The 26,207-nt window shown below is 44.9% G+C and overlaps 1 protein-coding gene across 3 annotated transcripts in view; it reads left to right on the top strand.

Moving 5' to 3' along the window:
• The first annotated feature begins 6,794 nt into the window (after window positions 1-6,794).
• ENOSF1 (enolase superfamily member 1) overlaps window positions 6,795-26,207 on the top strand; it is a 40,210-nt gene continuing 20,797 nt past the window's right edge. The window contains exons 1-3 of one of the 3 annotated variants that reach the window (XM_017873548.1): window positions 6,795-7,502; window positions 13,561-13,669; window positions 23,455-23,570. In XM_017873548.1, the coding sequence (XP_017729037.1) occupies window positions 7,290-7,502; window positions 13,561-13,669; window positions 23,455-23,570 (438 nt within the window). In that variant the 5' untranslated portion in view covers window positions 6,795-7,289. Of the gene's footprint in view, window positions 7,503-13,560; window positions 13,670-23,454; window positions 23,571-26,207 lie in introns of those variants that run through there. The other 2 variants (XR_001885885.1, XM_017873549.1) reach the window with 2 other exon arrangements.

The following is a 26,207-nucleotide window of genomic DNA, read 5'->3' as shown; positions in this document are numbered from 1 at the left end:
TCCCAAAGTGCTGGGATTACAGGCTTGAGCCACCGTGATTGGCCAACCAGTTTTATTATAAATTAAGGGGCTTAATTTTCTAAAAAAGGAAAATATGAGCCTTATCTCTGTTTTATAATTATAATTACTTTATTATATAGGTATAATGAAAATAAAATAGTCTAGTACTAAATTTTGAATGGTCATTCAAAAGCATTTATTTTCAATAAGATAATAGTGTTAATTACCTTTTACTACTATCGAAAATTATTGGCTTTTTCTCTGATTTCTAAAACACCTCATTTAGTAAACATTTATTTTTGTAGTATAGCAATAGTTCCTCAATTTAAGAATGTTTTTCTAGTTTCCTGTTTGTCTTTTAATTTTCCATATAATTTCTGACATGTAAGTTGTACATTTGTAGATTGTCAAATCTGTGCATTCCTTTTTTATGCTTAGAAGTCCTCATCTACCCCAAGATTAATATTCATCTATCTGTATTATAGTTTGTGCGTGTGTGTGTGTGAGACAGGATCTTGCTCTGTTGCCCAGGTTGAAGTGCAGTGGCACCATCATGACTCACTGCAGCTTCGACCTCCCAGGCTCAAGCAATCCTCCCATGTCAGCCTCCCAAGTAGCTGGGAGTACAGGCGTGAGCCACCTTGCCTGGCTAACTTTTGATATTTTGTAGAGACAGGGTTTTGCCATTTGCTTAAGGCTGGTCTCAGAGCTCCTGAGCTCAAGTGATCCACCTGCCTCGGCCTCCCAAAGTGCTGGGATTACAGGCGTGAGCCACTGCACCCAGCCCTATAGGTTATGCTTTTTAAAAAGCATTTTAATTCATTTGGAAGTTGAGTATAAAATGTGACATAAGGGCCAGGCACAGTGGCTCACGCTGGTAATCCCAGCACTTTGGGAGGCTGAGGCCAGATGATCACTTGAGGCCAGGAGTTCAAGACTAGCCTGGCTAACACAGTGAAACACCATCTCTACTAAAAGTACAAAAATTAGCCAGGCATGATGGTGTGTGCCAGTAGTCCCAGCTACTCGGGAGGCTGAGGCACAGGAATCACTTGAACCCAGGAGGCAGAGCTTGCAGTGAGCCAAGAATGCACCATTGCACTCCACCCTGGGCAATGGAGCAAGAGTGTCTCAAAAAAAGTGACTTAAGAGTCTAGCATGATTTTTTTTCCATATAATTTTCTCAGCACCAATTATGGTTAATTCATTCCCATTGGTTTAGGTTCCTTCATTATACATATATTTTACATCTGTTTTGCCCAAGTATTTCTTTTATCAAAGCATTTTAATTGCTGTCACTTGATAATGCATTTTAATAATATGGCAAGTTCCCTTTGCTATACCTTTTCTTAAAATTTTAGTGTCCTGACAAATTCTTGATTAGCCTTTATTTTTCATATTCATATAAAATATGTGAGATTTTGGTTGGGATAGCATTATGCCTATAAACTAATTTGGTAAAAATTTGCATCTTCCATCAGGCTTCTCATCCCATTTGTGCAAGTCTTCATTTAGATCAAGTTTTTCTCTCAGCTTTCTGTGTGGAGGTGGAAGATGAGGCTCATCTTGTGTCTGATTACACTGCTCAAAGGGTGCCATTCCAGTGCTTCTGGAGACCAGGTTCCCATTTTGTTACAAAAGAAAGCAACATGCAGAGTTGAAAAACTGTGCCCTGATAGCATTTATTTCCCTAAAATCAGCTCCTCCCTGACCTTCAGTATCTCTTTTTTTTGTTTAAACTACATCAAGTTGAGTTTTTGCCAATGGTGACCATAGTCTTGATTAATTTTCAAATTGTTAAGAGGGAAAGGAATACTTCTGATTAAAATAAGCAATTTGTGTCCAATGTCATCTGTTTGCCATCCACATCCAGATTGTGCCTGCTCCTTCTGGAAGGCTGACTTGTACTTATCAGGGGGGCTCCCTTGCTCTCTCGATTCCTGTTTTGGAGGCCAATGAGGAACTCTAACAGATAGGAGAAAATCGGAAAGAAGCCAAGATGTTTATTCCGCTGGCTCCCTCCTTGAGAATCTGGGCTGGCTATGTCCTTCAGTCAACCAGACGTTCTCAGTATGGCCTCCCTTGTACACCTTTCTCCTTTTGGAGACTGGTAGCAGCTTCCATTCCATATATTTTCTGCCTTAGGGGTGATGACTGTTTTGCTGCTACTAATACTGCATTAATCCTTGTGGTTCCTAACCTTCCCACCTCTTTGGAAATAAATATCCTTGATTTGCCTTTTTTTTTTTCCAGACAGGGTCTCACTCTGTTGCCCAGGTCCCTAGGGTGCAGTGGCACGATCATAGCTCACTACAGTCTTGAATTCGCGGGCTCAAGGGATCCTCCCACCTCAGCCTCCCAAGTAGCTAGGACTACAGCACAGGCCATCATGCCCAGCAAATTTTGTATTTTTTCTAGAGATGAGGTCTTGCTATGCTGCCTATGCAGGTCTCAAACTCCTAGGCTCAGGCAATCTTTCCACCTTGGCTTCCCAAAGTGCTGGAATTACCAAGTGTGAGCCACTGCATGGCCTCTTGATGTATCTTAATTTGAGCATGCCATCTGTTTCCGGTTGGGACCCTGACTGATATTCATTATACCAACAGCTGTATCAGTAGAAAATAGGAAGCTCAAATTATCACATAAAAGTGACAGTTGCCGGGCACGGTGGCTCAAGCCTGTACCAGCACTTTGGGAGGCCGAGACGGGCGGATCACGAGGTCAGGAGATCGAAACCATCCTGGCTAACATGGTGAAACCCCGTCTCTACTAAAAAAATACAAAAAACCAGCCGGGCGAGGTGGCGGGCGCCTGTAGTCCCAGCTACTCGGTAGGCTGAGGCAGGAGAATGGCGTGAACCCGGGAGGCGGAGCTTGCAGTGAGCTGAGATCCGGCCACTGCACTCCAGTCTGGGCGACAGAGCGAGACTCCGTCTCAAAAAAAAAAAAAAAAAAAAAAAAAAAATAGAGACGGGGTTTCGCCATGTTGGCCAGGCTGCTCTCGAACTTCTGACCTCAGATGATCCACCCACCTCGACCTCCCAAAATGCTGGGATTATAGGCGTGAGCCACCACAACTGCCCCAAAACAAATATTTTTTAAATGAGTTTTCAGTGTCTATTTTCCAATATTGGTAAACCATTTCTCCTAAAACTGTTGGACAGAATGTTCAATTAGCTGTTATACTGCAATTCAATAACTTATGAGTTGAATTTTAAAATGAATAGGAAGGAGGCTGGGTGCAGTGACTCATGCCTGTAATCCCAACACTTTGGGAGTCTGGTCTGGAGGATCGCTTGAGCCCAGGAGTTCAAGATCAGCCTGGGCAGCATGACCAAACCCCATCTGTACAAAAACTAGCTGGGCATGGTGGTGCGTACCTGTGGTCCCAACTTCTAAGGAGGCTGAGGTGGGAGAATTGTTTGAGCCCAGGAGGTAGAAACTGCAGTGAACTGCGATCGCGCCACTGCACTCCAATCTGGGTGACACAGTGAGACCCTGTCTCAAAAAAAAAAAAAAAAAATAGAACTAGAATGAGACTTAGTAAAACTTAGTAAAAAATAGAACTAGAATGAGACTTAGTAATTACTAACAATAAAAGCTAAGTAGATAATATGTGAAAATTCTCCAGTAGCAGGAATGGCCCCTGGGACCTTTAAGAAACAGATGGCAGTATTCAATTTTAAGGTCCTTGCAGAGTCCTTGCTACCCTAAACCTTCCTGCAAATCAGCTACACACAACCATGAGTCAGTGACATTAGGAAAGAAAAGGGATTGGGGTCACGGCCTGAAGGTATAATGACAAGGTACAAAAAAGGATAGGGATGGATTTCATAACCTAGCTTAAATGCAATGGGGAAATAAATTCGGGAAATAGGTCAGTAGAAGAAAAGACCACCAAGTACTTCCAGAGATACTTGGAGAGACACTGGATTTCACAGGGACATGGCATAGGGGTTCAATCCAGCTTCACTGCGATCTTAAAGGTCAAGTTAACTTGAGTAAGTTGGAGGACTTTGAAAATCCAAGTAAAAAATTGTCACTAGCCTGTGACAATAGGGATGAGAGAAAAACTTTGCAGTTGGCCAAAAAGGTTGACAGTGATTCTAACAACTGAATTAAAGTGGTGTGGCCCTTAAAGTTTATTAAATTCCATTTATTCACTCATAATTGCACCATTTTCATGGAAAGTCTTAGTCTAAAACACTGAGAGGATATACCGTGGAACTAGATGGCAAACTTGGTTTGGTTGGTTTTGTAATCTTTTTATTTTTTTTTTTTTTTTTTGAAGACGGTTAAGTCCTCGCTCTATCGCCCGGGCTGGAAGTGCCAGTGGCCGTTCTCAGTGCTCACTGCGAACTCCGCTCCCGGTTTTTTTTTTTATTTTTATTTTTTTTTTTTTTTTTTTTTTTTTTTGAGACGGGGCGAGTCTCAATGCTCTATTCCGCCCAAGGCTGGAAGTGCATTGTGGCCGGTATACTCAAAGCTCAAACTGACAAAGCTCCGACAACTCCCGGGTTTAACGTCCATTCTCCTGCCTCAGTTGAATTCCTCTCCGTAAGATAGCTAGGGACTACAGGCGCCCGCACCTTCGCCCAGCTTAGTTTTTTTTTTGTATGTTTTTTAGTATGGAGAGACGGGTATTCACCGGTGTTAGCACAGGAGGTCTATCGATCTCCCTGACTCTCGTGACTGCCGCTCAGTCTCGCCGTCCCAATGAGTGCTGGAGATTACAGGCTTGGATGCCACCGCCGCCAAGCTAGGTTTTTGTTAATCTTCTTCATCATTGCTAGAAAGTTAGAAAAGGGTGGTATCACTTCAGCAGAAATTTTGAAAAACTCGTGGAACCAGAATAAACCCAATCTAAAAGAAATACAAGAGAACATTTTTGCAGTTTTAAGTGCAATTTCAAAGAAAATTCAAACTTAGAATCAAATTCAAAGATTCAAAGAGGCAGCACCCCAAAGCAATATTTTTTGTTTTACTGAGGTATAATTTACATACAACAAACTCGACATTTTAAGTGTACCACTAGATGAGTTTTTGACAAATGTATACAGCCATGAAACCACTACCAGAATCACAGAACATTTCCATCGTTTCAGAAAATTCCATTGTGCCCTTTTACAGTCAACCTCTTCCATTCACCCTGACCTCTGGCAAGCGCTGAGTGTTTTCTGTCACTGTAATTGTACATTTCTAGGGCTTTATATAAATGGAATCATATGTAGTCAATGTGTCTGATGTCTTTCATTTAGCATAATGCTTTTGAGATTCATCTTTTTATGGCTCAGTAATATTCCATTGTATGGATGTGTACTACATCCTGGTTTTGTCCTTTTACCAGTTGATGGATGTTTAGGTTGTTACTAGTTTTAGGCTATCAGAAAGCTGCTATGAACATTCAAATACAAGTTTTTATTTTAAACATGTTGGTTTTAAATTCTCTTGCATAGTTACATATGAGTAGGATTACTGAGTTGTATAGTACATGAATGTTTAACTTTCTAAGAAACTGATAACCTGTTTTCCAAAGAAGCTGTACCCTTTCACACCCTCCAGCAATGTATGCGAGTTCCAGCTGCTCCACATCCTTGCCAATACTTGGTGTTGCCAGTCACTTTAATTGTAGCCATCCTGGTGTGTGTTAGTAGTACATCATTGTGGTTTTAGTGTGCGTTTCCCTAATGACGAATAATGTTGAGTCTTTTCATAAGCTTATTTCAAATTCATATATCTGCTTAGGTGGAATGTCTATTAAAGTCTTTTGCCCATTTTTTAATCAAGTTGCCATCAGACTGAGTTGTAATTTTTTCAATATTCTGCATACAAGTCCTTTAACAGACATGTTTTGCAAACATTTTTCTCCCAATCACAGCTTGCGTTTCATTTATTTAATGGTTTTTATCAAAGAGAAAACATTTTAATTTTGATAATTTAATTGACAATGTTTTCTTTTATGATTCATGCTTTTAGTGTCCTAAGAAAGTTTGTTTTATCCAAGTACAAAAAGATTTTCTCCTGTGTTTTCTTTAGAAGTTCTATAAATCTAGCTCTTAAAATTTGGATCTATATTCCACTTCGAGATGATTTTTGTGTATGATAGAAGGTAAGGATCCAGGGTTGTTTTATTTGTTCATAGGGATAGTCAATTGTTCGAGCACCATTTGTTGGAAAGACTGTCTTACTCATTGAATTTTCTTGGCCCTTGTTTTTGTTTTGTTTTGTTTTGTTTATTTTTATTTTGTAGATGGAGTCTCGCTTTGTCGCCCAGCCTGGAGTGCAGTGGCGCGGTCTCGGCTCACCCCAACCTCCGCCTCCCACGTTCAAATGATTCTCCTGCCTCAGCCTCCTGAGTAACTGGGACTACAGGCGACCGCCACCAGGCCCAGCTAATTTTTTGTATTTTTAGTAGAGACGGGGTTTCACCGTGTTAGCCAGGATGGTCTCCATCTCCTGACCTCGTGATCCGCCCGCCTGGGCCTCCCAAACTGCTGGAATTATAGGGGTGAGACACCACGCCCAGGCTTGCTTGCTTTATTTATTTATTTATTTATTTATTTATTTATGAGTCGGAGTCTCGCTCTGTCGCCCAGGCTGGAGTGTAGTGGCGCGATCTCGGCTGACTGCAACCTCCACCTTCTGGGTTCAAGTAATTCTGCCTCAGCCTCCCGAGTAGCTGGGATTACAGGCTCGCACCACCACGCCCTGCTAATTATTGTACTTTTAGTAGAGGCGGGATTTCGCCATCTTGGCCAGGCTGATTTCAAACTCCTGACCTCAGGTGATCCGCCCGCCTCGGCCTCCCGAAGTGCTGGGATTACAGGCTGAGGTAAGGTATTTAAAACACCCTGCATCGGTATGGGTGTAATAAATGATGACCTGCCTCTTAATTTATCAGGTGGCAAACGAGGCTGTGGGCACTTAAAGAGGCCTAGCATTTTCTAGCGCACTGCTCTCCTTGGGTACGCTGGCGACAACCTGCGGCCCCGGGTCGGGAGCTGAGCCACTGGCCGGAATCTGCCGCTGAGCAAATGCACTCACTCAGACCCGACGTCTCCCTCTAGGGCGCCGTTCCCGGGCAGGTCCCTTCACGAGTCTTCAATTCAGGCCGAGCAGGGTCCTGCGGAGGCGCCGACCTTACGCGAAGCCTCCTGCCCGAACCCTCGCGGGGTCAGCTCCTTCCAGGCTGAGAAGTGAACGGCGGAAGGCGGAGCGCGCCCCGGGGAGCCCCGAGCGGGGACTGGAGCTCCCGTGGGGCCAAGTTCACGGGGTGCGGCCACGCGGCCAATGAGCGCCCTCTATGCCCCTACGGTGCCCCGCCTCGCCGCGCTCCCGCCCTCGCGCCCTCCCGCCGCGGACTGGGGATCCCGACCAGTCCTGACTGCACGGGTGGCGCGGCTGCGGGGTGCGGGGAGCATGGTGCGCGGCAGGATCTCCCGGCTCTCGGTCCGGGACGTGCGCTTCCCCACGTCGCTTGGGGGCCACGGCTCAGACGCCATGGTAAGCGCGGCCTGCGGCCCGGGTCCGTCTCGCCCCGCCGATTGCAGACCCGCAGGCCCCGGGTAGCTTCCCGACTTCGAACCCATTGCTTCTGTAAGGTGGGAGGCGCGCCTGGAGCAGACACTCGCTTTTCATGCCTTGGAGCAATTGTATAAGTATCCAGAAACTTTCCATTCTCCTGGGTTTTTTCTTTGCTGGAGTTTATCCTGGTTTCACTTTTACGACTCACATTTTCCTGGAAATGGTAGAATGCATAATAGGCAATAGCAGCAAAATTATTTTCTTGGGTTCCCGCCAATGAAACCCTAGAGCACAGCGCTAGCTGGCTTCCTCTGTACGCTGAACGCGACGGGGTTCGCGGTGAGGGAGAACGGGAAGGCCGGGGCTGGGAGTTTGGAGTGGTGATCCCGCCTCCGCAACTTGCTGTATGACTTGGAGAAGATCCAAACCTATGGGTCTTTTGGACCCGTCCATGAAATGAAGGTGTCACAGTCGGGTTGAGAAAGCAAGCGCGTGATAACCGGGTCACATGAGAGGCAGCTCTCATGAAATTACCCGCAAACATGGTTAGAAAGGACTGATGCAAGTATCTGTCTTAAGAGATGTAATAAATTAAGGGCAGGAACTCTGACTCCTACCTGAATACTGAAGGTCTTTTTTGCTTACTGAGAGTGTTAGAATGTCAGGCCTTCCCTCCCCTCCCCCGTCTAGAGCGGTGTTTCCCAAACACTGTGCAGGGTCTTCAGGGATCCTGTTCCCCTCTGGGTCCTCAGTGCCTGATCTCATCACTGATGAGATAGGCCGCGCTAGAAAAGCAGAGTTGTATGGGCATGTAGTGAATGTGTGAAAGTATGCCGGGAAATGAGGAAAGGCAATGTTAGGAAAATGGTTACCAGAAGGGAGGAAAGGAAATGGGGTCACGGAGGGGACCACGAGGTCTCTAATTCCCACTGTAATGTTTTACTTCCTAAACTGGGTGGATGGCAAGCTGGTGTTCATTACATTATCTATACTCTTTGTGTACCTGAAATGTTTTATAAAAATAGACCTCTCGTTAAAGTTTTAAATGCAAAAGAATGTCCTTTTGAGATTAAGTTCATCCTGCATTTTAAAATTTTTATTCTATTTTATTTTCAAAATTTATTTGTTTATTTATTTTGAGGCAGGGTCTCTTATCTGTTGCCCAAGCTGGAGTGCAGCGGTACTATCATGGCTCACAGCAGCCTTGACCTCCCTGGCTCAACCAATCCTCCCACCTCAGCCTCCCAAGTAGCTGGGACTACAGGTGTACGCCATGAAGCCCAGCTTCTTTTTGTATTTTTTGTAGAGACAGGGCCCAGGCTGTCACCCTCTTTAAAATCTTCATGTGTCCTTTCTTATATGATGTTGGTAAATGACTTAAACACCCAGCAGGCAATCCTTTATGGAACTCAAATATTTGAAATTTTACTGTCTTATAGAATCCAAACACTCAATCTCATGCAACTGCCTTTGCCTCTGTGAAGCTTTGGCAGCTGTGGGTAAGTCACACAATCTTTCTAAGCCTAGGTTTCTCATCTATAAAATGGGTATAATAATATTCACTTTATACATGTAAATGAGATACCTGTAAAGAGCCTGGCTCAGAGAAGGCCATCAGTAAAGTTGGCTATAGGCCAGGCATGAGGCTCACACCTGTAATCCTAAGCGGAGGCCTAGGCAGGAGGATCACTTGAGCCCAGGAGACAGTGAACTATGATTGTGCCACTGCACTCCAGCCTGGGCACTGGATGACACAGTGAGACCTTGTTTCTAAAGAAAAAAGGAGGGGTTGGCTGTAATTACTATTCACTCTGAGGAAACTGAAGCAGAAGGAACCCCTAATCTAGACTTTGGATTTGTGAAATGTTAAGACAGCCTGGTTTGGCTGAGCATGGTGGTTGTTCAAGCCTATAATCCCAGCACTTTGGAAGGCCAAGGCAGGTGGATCGCTTGAGCCCAGGAGTTCGAGACCAGCTTGAGCAACATAGTGAGACCTCGTCTCAACAAAAAAATACAAAAATTAGCTGGGCTTAGTTGCGTGCACCTGTGGTCCCAGCCACTCAGGAGGCTGAGGTGGGAGGATCTCTTCAGCCTGGGAGGTCGAGGCTGCAGTGAGCTGTAATTGTGTCACTGCAGCCTCCAGTCTGGGTGACAGAGAGAGACCCTGTCTCAAAAGACAGCCTGGTTTACTGTAGAATAATTCAAGAAATGGAATTTGCCTCTGGGCCTGAGTGGTGTCTAACACACGGTGAGGAGACGTTATCTAATGCCTGCATTGCAAGCTCATAAATACTTAAGCATTTTATCTTGGGGAGAGAGGGTGCATGTTGTGTGCCAACTCTCTTTTTTCTTTTTTTTTTTTTTTTTTTTTTTTTTTTTGAGACGGAGTCTGGCTCTGTCTCCCAGGCTGGAGTGCAGTGGCCGGATCTCAGCTCACTGCAAGCTCCGCCTCCCGGGTTCACGCCATTCTCCTGCCTCAGCCTCCGGAGTAGCTGGGACTACAGGCGCCCGCCACCTCGCCCGGCTAGTTTTTTGTATTTTAGTAGAGACGGGGTTTCACCGTGTTAGCCAGGATGGTCTCGATCTCCTGACCTCGTGATCCGCCCGTCTCAGCCTCCCAAAGTGCTGGGATTACAGGCTTGAGCCACCGCGCCCGGCTGTGTGCCAACTCTCAAGTGCCTTCTTTTAGAATGGGCTGCTTTGCAGTTCACCATGGAGATGGCCTCACATGCCCTTGAGGCATGCTGGACCACCAGCACTTAGCAGCGAAGCGAGCCTCCCTGATCACACGTAGGATATTTTCAAGAAAGAGCAATAAAGGTATCCTCAAAATCTGCTGAAGACTCCGCTTTTTTTTTTTTTTTTTTTAAGACAGAGTCTCGCTTGTCGCTCAGCCTGGAGTGCAGTGGTGCGATCTCATCTCACTGCAACCTCTGCCACCCAGGTGCAAATGATTCTCATGCCTCAGCCTCTGAAGTAGCTGTGATTACAGGTGCGCACCACCACACCTGGCTAATTTTTGTATTGTTGATAGAGACGGGGTTTCACCATGTTGTCCAGGCTAGTCTCGATCTCCTGAGCTCAGGTGATCCACTTGCCTCTTCCTCCCAAAGTGCTGGATTACAGGCATGAGCCACTATGCCGGGCTTCCCTCCTTCTTAATCTGAAATCTATTTATGTTCCTTTCTTCTCTGTGAATTGCCCTTGTTACTTCTCCTTTGGCTGTCCTTACCCTCGGATACTTTTTCCGCTGTCGGCCGCCTCTTCGTGGGCTCTCTCCCCTCATGGCCTCCTGCCTTTCTGACGGCTCCTCCTTCCTCCGTCTTCCCTCTCGCAGGCTCAGGCCTCAGCGTCTTCCCCGTCTCCCTGCACACTCCCATGAAGACCCTCTCCGCATTCTGGCTTTGGTGCCACCCTTTATGCCGAGATTCCCAGATCTCATTTCCGGAGCTGCCTCCTTAACCCATAGGTCTGGATACTTCCTGTTAGGTTTTCCACCTTCATGCTAAACGCGGTTTGTCTAAATCGGAAGTCGTCTTCCAACCCTGCCGCCCCTCCCTCCTGACCCATCTTGGATCATTCTGCTAATCACAGGGATCCGAAAGCTTCAAGTCACTTTTGGCTCATCTCGTCCTGTTGACCCTCATCTGAGGCTTCAGTGAAAGGTTTCCTTTTTCCATTGCTTCCTCTTCTTGGAACCCAGCAACTGTCGACGGGTCTTTAATTCTTGGAGTCTCCCTCTCAGCCTCATCGCTCAACTTCTTCAGGAACCCAATGGCTCATCCAAGCCAGGATGGGCACCAACCCTTGAATACACTCCAGTCTCTCCCTCTTCTGACCCCTTTACTTTCTGCACTGCTGCTGCTACCTCACCTGAGATATTCCTCCCTCCCAGACCCTTCACTCCCCTTCCCACTGCTGAGAAGATTCCCTTCCTTTACCGGCCAGCTCAGATTCTGTCTTCATCATAAAGCCTTCTCCCGCTTCAAGAAGCACATTCAGCTAACAGTGCTCTCTAACAGCCAGTCGTTCATAGTTTGCATCTCTCCCAGGCCTTAGCTTGTTCTGCCTATATTATTAAGGTTTTTGTAACCATGTCTTTTTATTTATTTATTTTAGAGATGGCGTCTCGCTTTGTTGCCCAGGCTAGTCTTGAACTCCTGGGCTCAAGCAATCCTCCTGTCTTGGCCTCCCAAAGTGTTGGGATTACAGGCAGGAGCCACCATGCCCGTCCTATAACCAGGTCTTCTCAAATGTAACCTCCTCAAGGGCAGACATATCTGTAACACCCTTGCAAGCTGCACCAGCTCTGACATGTAGTTGGTGCTCAGTGATGCATCACACTGATATCCTGCCACTGGGCTGTGACACCAGACTCAGGGCTCCCATCCATCACATACAGCTCCCTCAGCCACAACACCCCCAATACAGGGAATTAAAATCTGCCTTCATAATTTACTTGTGGCCGGATGCGGTGGCTCACACCTGTAATCCTAGCATTTTGGGAGGCCGAGGCAGGTGGATCACCTGAGGTCAGGAGTTCAAGACAAGCCTGGCCAACGTGGCGAAATCCCATCTCTACTAAAAAAAAGAAAAAATAGCTGGGCATAGTGGCGGGTGCCTGTAATCCCACCTGGGAGGCTGAGGCAGAAGAATCGCTTGAATCCAGGAGGCAGAGGTTGCAGTGAGCCAAGATCATGCCACTGCACTCCAGCCTGGAGGGCAGAGTGAGACTCAGTCTCAATAATAATAATAATAATAATAATAATAATAATAATATTATTATTTACTTGTTGTGTGACCTTTTGCAAATTACTAAACCTCCTTAAAACTTCATTTCCTCTTCTCTAATAGGGATAAGAGCACCTAGTTTATAATACTGTTATAGGATTAAATTAAACCATGTAGAGCTCTTAGAATATAGTGTGTCTGGCACGATAAATATTATAGAATAATAACAACAGTAATAAATTGTTATAGCCTTATGCAAAATTCTTCTTTAAGAATGCATTCAGATCTTCTGCCTGGCTTTTTGGGGTCTCCATTATTCCATGACAGAACAAAACAAAAAAAGAACAAATTCATCTAGAAGCTTTACTTCTTCATTTTCCCCCACTGGTATCTGACCTTGTGCCAATGTGTTTTCAGCCCTGCTATAAACTGCTGTGAGATCAGTCCAATTTTATGCAAGAGTTTTCTGAACCTTTGGCTTGTTCAATTTGAAGCTGCTTGTGAATGTAACTTTGTTCAAAGAGCTGACGGAGATGGCTGCGAGTGAAAACTCCTTGGCTTAAAATTGAGCCGCTGCTGGGCATGATGGCTCATGCCTGTAATCCCAGCACTTTAAGATAAGGCCTAAGCAGGTGGATCACTAGAGCTCTGGAGTTTGAGACCAGCCTGGGCAACATGCAAGACTCCATCTCTATTTTTTTATTTAGAAAATAAATAAATAAATAAAAATGAGCCTCACTTTTTGACCTAATTGAAAACAGGTGACAAAAATGTATACATTGCGATCAGGTGCAGTGGCTCACACCTGTAATCCCAGCACTTTGGGAGGTCGAGGCAGGCAGATCACCTGAAGTCAGGAGTTCAAGACCAGCCTGACCAACATGGTGAAACTTCGTCTCTGCTAAAAATACAAAAATCAGCCGAGTGTGGTGGCATGTGCCTGTAATCCCAGCTACCTGGGAGGCTGAGGCAGGAGAATTACTTTAACTTGGGAGGCTGAGGTTGCAGTGAGCTGAGATCACGCCACTGCACTCCTGCCGAGGTGACAGAGTGAAACTCCGTCTCAGAAAAAAAAAAAAAGTATACGTTGCACTTGTTGAAACACTTTGGATCTTTCAGGAGGACATTCCTTTTCTCCATTCAAAGCCCTTTGTTTTCTTTGGGGTATAGTTCCTTCTGTTCCTTCTGTGGGAGCTCTTGTGGCATGGCCCCTGTGGCATTGTCTGTCCTCTTGTGACATCATTCTCATGGTTCTTTTCGGGTTTCTCATGCTGGCATTGTTTCAGCGGGGAATTCTCTCCTGCAGCACACGGATCCTGACTACTCAGCTGCCTATGTCGTCATAGAAACTGATGCAGAAGATGGAATCAAGGGGTGTGGAATCACCTTCACTCTGGGAAAAGGCACTGAAGTCGGTGAGTTGAAGATTCTCTCAGGGTTCCAGAATGCTTAATTTTCAGATGAGATTCTAATTTAGATTTTTAGATTCATTAGAATCTTGATTTAGATTCAGTTCCGATCTTGTTTTTCTGTGTTTAACTGCTCAAAGTGAGTAAAAACAGTGTTTCATGGTTTGTGATTTATTTCACTGGGATAAATTTAAAAGTGACAGAATTTGGCCTCTCTCCTTGCAATCATCTCTAGTCTGTTAGAAAATCCGTGACTCTTGGTCTGTTTCTCTGTGTCAAATGACAGCTACAAGGATGTTTTTCACCTGCCTTTCACCTGGGGCCACTGTCAAGTTTTAACAACCTGCCGTGGGTGAGTAGCCAAGGGCAATGAGAGGGAGGAGATGTGAGTTCCCATAGCAAAAAAGGCTCATTGTGATGTGCACAGTGAGTCTACTCACTTTTCTATATATATTTTTTTTTTTTTTTTTTTTTTTTTGAGACAGAGTCTCACTCTGTCGCCGAGGCTGGAGTGCAGTGGTGCAATCTCAACTCACTGCAACCTCTGCCTCTGGATTTAAGCAATTCTCCTGCCTTAGCCTCCCGAGAAGCTGAGATTACAGGCACCCACCACCATGCCCAGCCAATTGTTGTATTTTTAGTAGAGACGGGGTTTCACCATGTTGGCCAGGCTGGTCTTGAACTCCTGACTTCAGATGATCCGCCTGCCTTGGCCTCACAAAGTGCTGGGATTACAGGTGTGAGCCACCGCACCCAGCCTTTTCATACCAAATTGGTTTCAAGTTCACTATTTTCATGGCAAAAAAGGGCTTTGGCCCCGCCCAATCTCGGAAATCTCCTTTGGGGAAGAGCAGATTCTTTAAGATGCATACTGAGCTGTGTATACGTCATTCTTTTTTTATTTGCATTTTCTATTTTCTTAAACAAGATACAGAACATAACTTTTCTCAGAGCTGGATGGGATCTCAATGGTGATCTTGAGCCATCTCATTTTTTAGAGAGAAGAAAACTGAGGCACAGGCAGATACCCAGCAAGTCATGGCAGAACCACCTGACTGCCCGAAGCACTTTCTCTTCAGAACTTGTAAATGCAACTCTTTTGAACACATCATACCTGCACATGGTACAAAATTCAAGAAGTACAAAACAGTGACCTTTGCCAGGTCAATTTCAGTGGATTATTAGGGGCTGAAGCCAAATTATGCTAGATTGAAGGGTAAGGGGCTAGAAGGAGGGAAAAGAGTTTCTCTAACTTTGGTGGTAGTGTGATACCTCTCCCATGGATATTTGCACCATCAGCGCTCTCAGTAGTTGTAGAAAAAAATCTTGGCCCATTGAGATATTTTAAATTGTTAAGCATATAAGAGAAGTGTGTGAGTTTGTGAGTGTGTGTATGTGTGAATGGCAAGGGAACCTTCCTTGAACTTGCAATGGACACTGCCCAGGTGGCTGCTGTTTCTGCTCTTCACAGGGCTGGCAGTCAGTTGTCCAGCAAGTCAGTCCTTCTGCAGACTTTTCCTGAGTGCTGCCATGCATCAGGCACTGAAGTAATTTTAAAAAGAGAAAGATAGGCCAGGCATGGTGATTCACGCCTGTAATCTCAGCACTTTGGGAGGTTGAGGCAGGCAGATTGCTTGAGTCAAGGAGTTCGAGACCAGCCTGGTCAACATGGTGAAACCTTGTCTTTACTAAAAATACAAAAATTAGCTGGCCGTGGTGATGCGTGGCTGTAATCTCAGCTACTCAGGAGGCTGAGGCATGAGAATTGCTTGAACCTGGGAGTTGGAGTTTGCAGTGAGCCAAGATTGCGCCACTCCACTCCAGCCTGGGTGAAAGAGTGTACAAGTTTTACAGAGAGAGGATATATTAGGCTGTTCTTTTTTTTCTTTTTGGAGACAAGAATCTTGCTCTGTTGCCCAGACATAAAAGACATGATCATAGTGCAGTCTGAGAATGATTATTTTTTTAAATTATGTACAAGTTTTACAGAGAGAGGATATATTAGGCTGTTCTTTTTTTTCTTTTTGGAGACAAGAATCTTGCTCTGTTGCCCAGCCTGGAGTGCAGTCGCACAGTCTCGCTCACTACAACCTCCACCTCCCGGGTTCAAGCAATTCTTGTGCCTCAGCCTCCCGAGTAGCTGGGATTACAGGCACACACCACCATGCCTGGCTAGTTTTTATATTTTTAGTAGAGATAAGGTTTCACCATGTTTGGTCAGGCTGGTCTCCTGACTTCAAATGACCTGCCCACCTGGGCCTCTCAAAGTGCTAGGATTTCAGGCACAAACCACCACTCCAAGCCAGGCTGTTCTTGCATTGCTATAAAGGAGTACCAGAGACTGGGTAATTTATAAAGAAAAGGAGGTTTAATTGCCTCATGGTTCTGCAGGTTTTACAGAAAGCATGGTGCCAGCTGCTCCGCTTCTAGGGGGGCTTCACGACACTCACAGTCCTGGTGGAAGGCGAGGGGGGAGCAGACACGTCCTATGTCAAAAGCAGGAGCAAGAGAAAGACAGTGGGGAGGTGCTACACACTTTTAAGCCGCCAGATCTCACGAGAACTCACTCACTATCTCAAGGCCAGTACCAATGGGATGGTGCTAAACCATTCATGAGAAATCCACCTCCATGATCTAATCACCTCCCACCAGGCCCCACCTCCAACACTGGGGATTACATTTCAACATGAAAATCGTGCAGAATGTCTAACCCATATCAGGGGGTAACTTCACTCTGTCCAAATGGCTCAGGGAAGGCTTCAGAGCAGAAGTAATGCTTTGAGGTGAGTCTCAAAGAGCCAACAGGAATTTGCCAGGCAGAGAGAGGAGACCGTACTGTGAGTCAATCCCCCTTTTCTCCATTAAGTAAACAATTTACTGTTAAAGTTTTCCCCAAAATAGTATAACCACTTAGTAAGATAGAGCTGTGAGCTATGTTTCTGCTTATTCTGCAACTTTAATTATCCCTTGTGTGTAAGTTGAGTACTTTATGAAGCTGCTGTCTTTCTCCATACTGCAAACCCTACAACACCCCCCCCCCAAAGGTTGCATAAAACTCAGTGAGCTTACGAGGTATGTTAGGCCATTGGACCCACTCTCTGTTAACAGCCAAGACTTTAAACTTTGCCGGCTTGGGCATACGTGGAGGGGCCCTGGGCACTAAGATAGATCAGAAGCTCTTCTGGGATGGGTGCTGAGCTCAGTGTTCAGGGCCTTCACTCCCCCTCCTCTCCTCCATTCCCAGCCTCACACCGCTGTCTTGGTGGATGTCTCAGGCAGAGGTAAATCAATTTCCATCTCTCTATGACTGTAATTAATGACTCTTTTATGCTAAGGTTTTTGGCTTCTGCCTTTTTCAGACCACAACATGACAGAACCCATTTTAACTTTAACCTTGCTGCATATTTCAGGTGACTCACTGCAGTCTCACTAAATGTGTTACACAGCACTCACACTGAAGATGAAAAATGCCATTAGCTTATCCTGGTTCTTCTGCTTACTTACCTAATCATCCATTTATGATAAAAAAAAAAATAGGGTTACTGTGAAGAGAGTGCTTATGTGTGAGACAGAGAGGGAGGGCTGTTTTTCAAATGTATAGAATACACCAATGTAGTTTTTGGTTGGGTATTTTTTAAAGTCATGCCTTTATTAAATTTACTTAATTAATATTCATTTTTTATCCTTCTTTCTTTATGTTTTTAAAGTTTTTATTATTGATTAATTGATTTGAGATAAGATCTTGCTCTGTCACCCAGGCTGGAGTACAGTGGTGCAATCACGGCTCATGCAGCCTTGACCTTCCAAGCTCAAACGATTGTCCCACCTCAGCTTCCCGAGTAGCTGGGACCACAGGCACAAGCCTAGCTGATGTTTTGGTTTTTTGTTTTGTTTTGTTTTGTTTTTGAGAGACAGAGTCTTGCTCTGTTGCCCAGGGTGGAGCGGAGTGGTGCCATCTTGGCTCACTGCACCCTCTACCTCTGGGTTCAAATGATTCTCCTGCCTCAGCTTCCCAAGTAGCTGGGACTACAGGTATGTGCCACCATGCCCAGCTAATTTTTGTATTTTTAATAGAGACAGGGTTTCACTATATGTTGGCCAGGCTGGTCTTAAACTCCTGACCTCAGGTGATCTGCCTACCTCAGCCTCCCAAAGTGGTAGGATTACAGGTGTGAGCCACCACACCTGACCTGGGTTTGGTTTTGTTTTGTTTTTTTCTTTAAAAAAATTTTTTTTTTCTTTTTTTTTGGGATGGAGTTTCACTCTTGTTGCCAAGGATGGAGTGCAGTGGCATGATCTCTGCTCACTGCAACCTCCACCTCCCAGGTTCAAGCGATTCTCCTGCCTCAGCCTCCCAAGTAGCTGGAACTACAGGTGCCTGCAACCATGCCGGGCTAATTTTTCTATTTTTTGTAGAGACAGGGTTTCATCATTTTGCCCAGACTGGTCTTGAACTCCTGAGTTCAAGCAATCCACTGCCTCAGCCTCCCAAAGTGATGGGATTGCAGGCATAAGCCATAAGCCACCATGACTGGTCTGTTTCTGTTTTATTTTTTTAGTTAGTTATTTTTGTGACAGAGTCTTATTCTGTCGCCCAGGCTGGAGTGCAGTGACGTGATCTCGGCTTACTGCAACCTCCACCTCCCGGGTTCAAGTGATTCTCCTGCCTCAGCCTCCCGAGTAGCTGGGATTATAGGTGCCCACTATCATGCCAGCTAATTTTTGTATTTTTTCAGTAGAGACAGGGTTTCACTGTGTTGGCCAGGTTAGTCTCGAACTCCTGACCTCAGGTGATCCACCCGCCTCAGCCTCCCAAAGTGCTGGGATTACAGGCGTGAGCAACCAGAACCAGCCTGTTTTTTTTTTTAAAGACTTAATTTGTTTTAGAGTAGTTTTAGGTTCACAGCAAAACTGAATGGAAGTTACAAAGATTTCCCACATACCTCTGTCCCCACACAGACACAGCCTCCCTCATTATCAACATTTCCCACATACCCCTGTCCCCACACAGCCACAGCCTCCCTCTTTATCAACATTCTGCCCAGAGTGGCCCATTTGTTGCAACTGATGAACCTGCATTGGCACATCATGATCACCCAAAGTCTGTAGTTTACAATAGGGGTCACTCTTAGTGTTATATATTCAGTGGGTTTGGGCACATATACAATAATATGTACAATGTAAACTAAGTTAGTTTTTAAAAGAATATATAGAAAAAAGAAAAAGATGTACAGAGAAATAATTTTTTTTTTTTTTTTTTTGAGACAAGAGTTTCGCTCTTTTTGGGCCCAGGCTTGGGAGTGCAAGGGTGTGATCTCGACACACTGGCAACCTCACCTCCTGGCGTTTTCAAGGCAATTCTTCTGTCCCAGCCTCCCCGAGTAGGTTGGGGATTACGGCATGCCGCTACCACCCCGGCTAATTTTGTAATTTTTTAGTGGAGACGGGGTTCTTCCATGTTTGGTCAGGCTGGCTTGAAACTCCAGACCTCAGGTTCAACCTGCTCAGACCTCCCAAAGTGCTGGGATCTACAGGCATGAGGCTACCGCACCGCAAGAATTTAAATAGACAAAAATTTTAAAAACCCAAGCCTTTTATAGTTTTGTGACACCACTTCTTACTTCAGACACCCACACAGTTCACCCAAGACCTGACTCCAATGCCTTTCCAGTGCGCTAGAGGCTCCAGGAATTGAAGTCCCCTGAGCAGACCCAACAAGAGAAAACCCCCCTATGTTTAGTTGGCAAGAAGCTGTCTTCAGGGGGGCCTTTTTTTTTCTTTTCCAAGTCAGATTTCCTTGCCACACCAAAAATCTCTTTTTTTTTTTTTTTTTTTTGAGGGTGGAGTTTCGCTCTTGTTGCCCAGAACTGGAGTGCAGTGGCGTGAATCTTGACTTTCCACTGCCAACCTCTGCCTCCTGGGTTGCAAGTTGATTCTTTTCCTGCCTCAGCCCCCAAGAGCCGGTTATTACAGGCACACGCCACAGGCGTGGCTATTTTTTTGTTTTTAGTAGAGACAGGGTTTCACCATGTTGATGCAGGCTGGTCTTGTACTCCTGACCTCAGGTTTGACTCCGCCCACCTCGGGCCTCCCAACAGTGCTGCAAATTACAGGCAGAGCCACCGGTGCCTGGCTCACAACCCCAAATCTTACTATTAATGCAACAATTCTAGTCTCGCTGTTGAGCCAGAAAATCCACACAACTGTAGCATGAATGCGTAAGTGCCTGCTTGTGCACGCTGAGAGTCATAAAAGATGAGATTCATTCCTTAGCTTTGTTTAAATGCATTTGGTAATTGTGAAATGCTTGAACCAGAGGTATGCTTACATTGCTCAATCTGATTTATAGCAACAATCAATCCCCGAGACGGTGGGTTTGGTGTCAATGTTACCTTTCACTCTGGTCACCGACTCTTTCAGATTCTTTTAATTCAAGAGCATCCACCTTCAAGGAGTGAGAGGATCTGTCTTCTCACAATTCTACGGGAATGAATATCTGAACCAGAATGATCTGCTTGTATCCATTAACAAAAGCCCTAAGAAACCTGGATTGGCTGGTATCAGGGCCCTTAACTGCTTACAATCTGACCACAAGTGTGCATCAATCCTGAAGGCTGTTTCACCCTTAGCAGGCATTGTGCTAAAAAGCTTGGGAGAGGCCGGGCGCAAGTGGCTCACGCCTGTAATCCCAGCTCTTTGGAGGCCGAGGCGGGCGGATCACGAGGGTCAGCGAGATCAAGACTTCCTGGCTTAACACGGTGAAATGCCGCTCTGCTACTAAAACATTTACAAAACATTGCCACGCGTTGCGCAGGCAGGCGGCCTGTGAGTCCCGCACCTTGGGGAAGGCTGAGGCAGCGAGAATGGCGCTGGAACCCGGGGGGATGGAGCTTGCAATGAGCCGAGATTTGCCGCCACTGCACTCCAGCCTGGGGAGACAAAGCAAGGATTCCATCGCTCAAAAAAACAAAAAAAAAAAAAAAAAAAAAAAAAAAAAAAAAAAAAAAGCTTGGGGCATCACTTTCTTTCTTTTTCTGGAGACGGAGTTTCACTCTTGTTGCCCAGGCTGGAGTGCAGTAATACAGTCTCGGCTCACTGCAACCTCCACCTCCTGGGTTCAAGTGATTCTCCTCCCTCCGCCTCCCAAGTAGCTGGGATTACAGGCACCCGCCACCATGCCCAGCTAATTTTTGTATTTTTAGTAGGGACAGGGTTTCACCATGTTGGCCAAGCTGGTCTCAAACTCTTGACCTCAGGTGATCCACCGGCCTCCACCTCCCAAAATGCTGGAATTACAGACATGAGCCACCGTGCCCAGCCTGGGGCACCACTTTCATAGTGTCCTTCTCAGGATCTTACTGACAGTAAAACTGTACCTCTACAACTGTCCTATTAAATGACTGAAAACTTTTACTATTGAATCCATGGCAGCACCAAACACATTTATCAAAATGTTTTGGAATACATTTCTTTCTTTGAAGCTAAGTTGATGGCTTGATTCAATTATTGTGGCCATGTACACAACATAGGCTAAATGTTTCCTAGGATTGACAAAGGATCAAAGGGTTACTTTACTTATTCATCATCTTAAACAACACAAGAAAGCCTTATTATTATTATTATTAATTATTATTATTATTTGAGACAGGGTCCAGCTCTGTCACTCTGTCACTCAGGCTGGAGTGCAGTGGCACAATCTCAGCTTACTGCAACCTCTGCGTCCAGAGGTCAAGTGATCCTCCCACCTCAGCATCCCAAGTAGCTAGGACCACCGTGCCTGGCTAATTTTTGTATTTTTTGTAGAGATGGTATCTTGCCACACTGCCCAGGCTGGTCTCGAATTCCTGAGCTCAAGTGATCCGCCCATCTCAGCCTCCCAAAGTACTGGCATTACAGGAGTGAATACCAGGTCCAAGAAATCCTTTTAAAGTAAAATACCACAGGACGTGGTGGCTCACACCTGTAGTCCCAACACTTTGGGAGGCCGGGGTGGGAGGATCGCTTGAGCCCGGAGTTCCAGAACCTCTCCACCCCCTGCCCCATGCAACACAGCAAGACCTTGTCACTACAAAAAATTTAAACATTAGCTGCTGTGGTGTTGCATGTAGGTCCTAGCTACTAGGAGGCTGAGACAAAAAGATTACTTGAGACTAGGCATTCAAGATTACAGTGAGGTGCTGGATGCAGTGTCTCACGCCTGTAATCCCAGCAATTTGGGTGGCCAAGGCAGGTGGATCACTTGAGCTCAGGAGTTCGAGACCAGCCTGGGAGACATGGCGAACCCTATCTCTGCCAAAAAATACAAGAAATTAGCCGGGCATGGTGGCTGGAGCCTGTGGTCCCAGCTATTCAGGAGGCTGAGGTGGAAGGATCAGTTGAACCCAGGAGGCAGAGATTGGAGTGAGCCAAGGTTCTGCCACTGTACTCCAGGCAGGGTGACAGAGTGAGACCCTATCTCTAAAAAATAATAATAATAATTAGGCCTTATTCCTTAGGAACATGAACCAGCATGGTTTGGTTTTGAATCTGATTGTTCAAACACTTTACAAAGTAAATAGGAAAATAATTTGGGAACATTATTTAAACTTGTCAATCTACGATTCTGTTTTTCACGTGACAGCCAATCCCAATGTGTTCTCTACTCAGGAAGTTTAGCTCAGTATATGGATTAACACCTGTTCTACTTGTGTGATATTTCTTATGACAACCACAGAAAACATATATGGGGCCGGGCACAGTGGCTCATGCCTGTAATCCCAGAACTTTGGGAGACCAAGGCGGGTGGATCCCTTGAGCCCAAGAATTTGAGACCAGCCTGGGCAGCATGTCAAAACTGCGTCTCTACAAAAAATACCAAAACTAGCCAGACATGGCGGCACATGCCTGTAATCCCAGCTACTCAGGAAGCTGAGGTGGGAGGATCACCTGAGCTGGCAAAGTCAAGGTTGTGGTGAGCCGTGATCGTGCCACTGCACTCCAGCCTGGGTGACAGAGTAATACCCTGACTAAAAATAAAAATAAAATAAAAATAAAAAAAGAAAGAAAAGAACAGAACAGCTGGGCGTGATGGCTCACGTCTGTAATCACAGCACTTTGGGAGGCCGAGGCGGGCGGATCACGAGGTCAGGAGATCGAGACCATCCTGGCTAACACGGTGAAACCCCATCTCTCCTAAAAATACAAAAGCAAAATTAGCCGGGCGTGGTGGCGGGCACCTGTAGTCACAGCTACTGGGGAGGCTAAGGCTGGAGAATGGCATGAACCCGGGAGGCGGAGTTTGCAGTGAGCCAAGATCACGCCACTGCACTCCAGCCTGGGTGACAGAGCTAGACTCAAAAAAAGAAAAAAAAAAAAAAAAACCTATTTGATGCAATTTTAAAAAGAATATACCTTTGAGATGGAGTCTCGCTTTTGTTGCCCAGGCTGGAGTGCAAAGGCGCAATCTCGGCTCACTACAATCTCTGCCTCCTGGGTTCAAGCAATTCTCCTGCCTCAGCCTCCTGAGTAGCTGGAATTACAGGCACGCACCACTGTGCCCTGCTAATTTTTGTATTTTCAGTAGAGACAGGGTTTCGCCATGTTGGCCAGGCTGATCTGGAACTACTGATCTCAAGTCGTCCACCCGCCTTGGCCTCCCAAAGTGTTGAGATTACAGGCATGAGCCATCGCGCCGGGTCTAGATTTAACTTTTTTCATAAAATGTTCACATTTGTTTGTTTGTGATGTTTTCGGGTGTTAATTTCTTGACGTAATATAAAAACATAAACAAGAGTTCAATCCTTTTTAAATAGTTGTCTGTGCTGTCAATGCCCTCGCCCACCATGTGCTCAACAAGGACCTCAAGGACATTGTTGGTGACTTCAGAGGCTTCTATAGGCAGCTGACGAGTGATGGGCAGCTCAGATGGGTAAGGGACCTATTTCGTAAAATGCTTATATAAGTAATACTACCAAGGTCTGAGATATCCTTTGAGTGCAACAAATGTGAAAATAGAGATGGATTTATTTGCTTATTTCTTTTTTGAGATGGAGTCTCGCTCTGTTGCCCAGGTTGGAGTACAGTGGTGCAATCTCAGCTCACTGCAACCTCCGCCTCCTGGGTTCAGGCAATTCTCCTGCTTCAGCCTCCTGAGTAGCTGGGACTACAGATGCGCACTACCACACCCAGCTAATTTTTATAATTTTAGTAGAGATGGTGTTTGGCCATGTTGGCCAGGCTGGTCTTGAACTCCTGCCCTTAAGTGATTCGCCCTCCTCAGCCTCCCAAGGTGCTGGGATTACAGGCATGAGCCACTACTCCCGGCCAGATGGCTTTATAATTTTAAAGTAGAACACTTTATTCAGCTAAATTCGGGCTTGAGTCATTTAGATGATCAGTATTTTGAGGTAAACAACTCATTTCTGTAAGACTGATGATCTAAATGACTTAAGCCCGAATTTAGTTGAATAAAATGTTCTACTAAGGAGATGCGGTCCTGAGATTTGGGTCCTGAGAGCTGTCTCTTCTCTAAGGATTGGGTCTTGAGAGCTATCTCTTCTCTAAGGACCTCATCTCATCCTCCCTGAATTGAGAAATGGTTTAGAGGATAAACTACTGAATGGGCAATCTTTTCATGGAGAAATAATGTGAGTAGTATTAGAGATAGAAGAGAAGGTCATTAAAGAGAAAACATTAAGAGAAGAGCAAATTTAAAAAGATGGAAGACCATCGTGCCTTTTATGTGCATAGCTTGATATTTGAACTATAAATTCAAGACATGAGAAAGTTAGGCTCTGGAGAAAGGATTCTAACACAAGGTGAATTCAATACCCTAACCTTTGTCTTTGTCCCACGGTATCAGATTTTGTCTTTTCCTAACTCAGTTCAGTCTCCCATCCATGCACAGAGAAGGGCACAAGAGAATGTACTTTCTATAGTGCCTGGGATTTCATATTTTACTTTATACACAGAATATTAAACTTACCTTGAAAGATGTCACCTTGAAGAAGTTCCCACTGGCTGAATCTGGGACAATTTGAGCATCCAAATAAATATGATAGTAATGGCTTATGACCCATTGAATAAAATCCATGAGTCCATTCAGATAACGAACAATCAGCTGGGCACAGTAGCTCACGCCTGTAATCCCAGCACCTTGGGGCTGAAGCAGGAGGATCACTTAAAGCCAGGAGTTCAAGACCAGCCTGGGCAGCATAGTGAGACCCCCATCTGTACTTTCTAAAAATAAAAATCATAAAATAAAATTTTTTAAGGAGATAATAAACAACAAGGTCAAGCCCACCATTACAGCTGATTAAAATCTAATAAATATAAAAGGAATGATAACATCAGAAACTCACCATAACTGTCATAGCTACAATTAATTGAGGCAGGCGTCATCAAGGGATGCCCAAATTTTGGGACAATAATAACCTCCTTATTTGGAAAATGAAATGGTAACTTCACAGTAGAGAAACCAAATGGACACTAAGTTACCCAAGTGGTAAAAGTTAACAACCCTCATAATAAAACAAATGACATAATCACTTATGTAGTATTTATGCCAAAAAATGTATTACCTGAATCTAATCATGAAGGAACTGATGATCAGCCCAAATTGAGGGATGCTGTACAAATCAACTGGCCTGTACTCTTTCAAAATGCTAATAACATTTAAAGAAGAAGAAGAAAAATTACTCCAGGTAAAAAGAGACTAAAGAGGCATGACGACTAAATGCAATATGTGATCCCAGATGGGATACGGATTAGGGTCAAATAAAATACATTATAGGAAAAAACCAGTGACATTTGATTATGGACTGGCCTTTAGATAACAGTATTCTGTCAATGTTGTATTCCCTGAGTGTGATCATTGTACTATGGTTATGTAAGAAAATATCCTTGTTTTCAGGAACTATACACTGATGTATTTAGGGTAAAAAGAGCATGATATTTGCAACTTTATTCAAATGGTTCAGAAAAAAAGAAGTACATGTGTGTGTGTTCATATATGCATATATACATATATATGTGTGTGTATAGATATATAGAGAGAGAGAGAGAAGAGAGGAAAACACAGGTGTTTTTCCTACTATTCTTGAAACTCTTCAATGGGTTAGCAACTGTTTTTTTTTTTTTTTTTTTTTTAGACGGAGTCTTGCTCTGTCACCCAGGCTGGAGTGCAGTGGCCGGATCTCAGCTCACTGCAAGCTCCGCCTCCCGGGTTCACGCCATTCTCCCGCCTCAGCCTCCCGAGTAGCTGGGACTACAGGCGCCCGCCACCTCGCCCGGCTAGTTTTTTTTGTATTTTTTTAGTGGAGACGGGGTTTCACCGGGTTAGCCAGGATGGTCTCGATCTCCTGACCTCATGATCCGCCCGCCTTGGCCTCCCAAAATGCTGGGATTACAGGCTTGAGCCACCGCGCCCGGCCGTTTTTTTGTTTTTTTTTAAACTTAACCTTTAGGTGGGTTGGTGGGTTGCTGTTGCTGCCTTTTAATTCTTGAGATGTGTCCCTGGATAGAAGACCTAAATATCTTCCTCTTTTTTTTTTTTTTTTTTTTTTTT

Source organism: Rhinopithecus bieti, unplaced genomic scaffold (assembly GCF_001698545.2).
Source record: "Rhinopithecus bieti isolate Rb0 unplaced genomic scaffold, ASM169854v2 scaffold_6946, whole genome shotgun sequence".
Classification (NCBI taxonomy): domain Eukaryota; kingdom Metazoa; phylum Chordata; class Mammalia; order Primates; family Cercopithecidae; genus Rhinopithecus; species Rhinopithecus bieti.
This window is presented reverse-complemented; position numbering and strand designations above follow the sequence as displayed.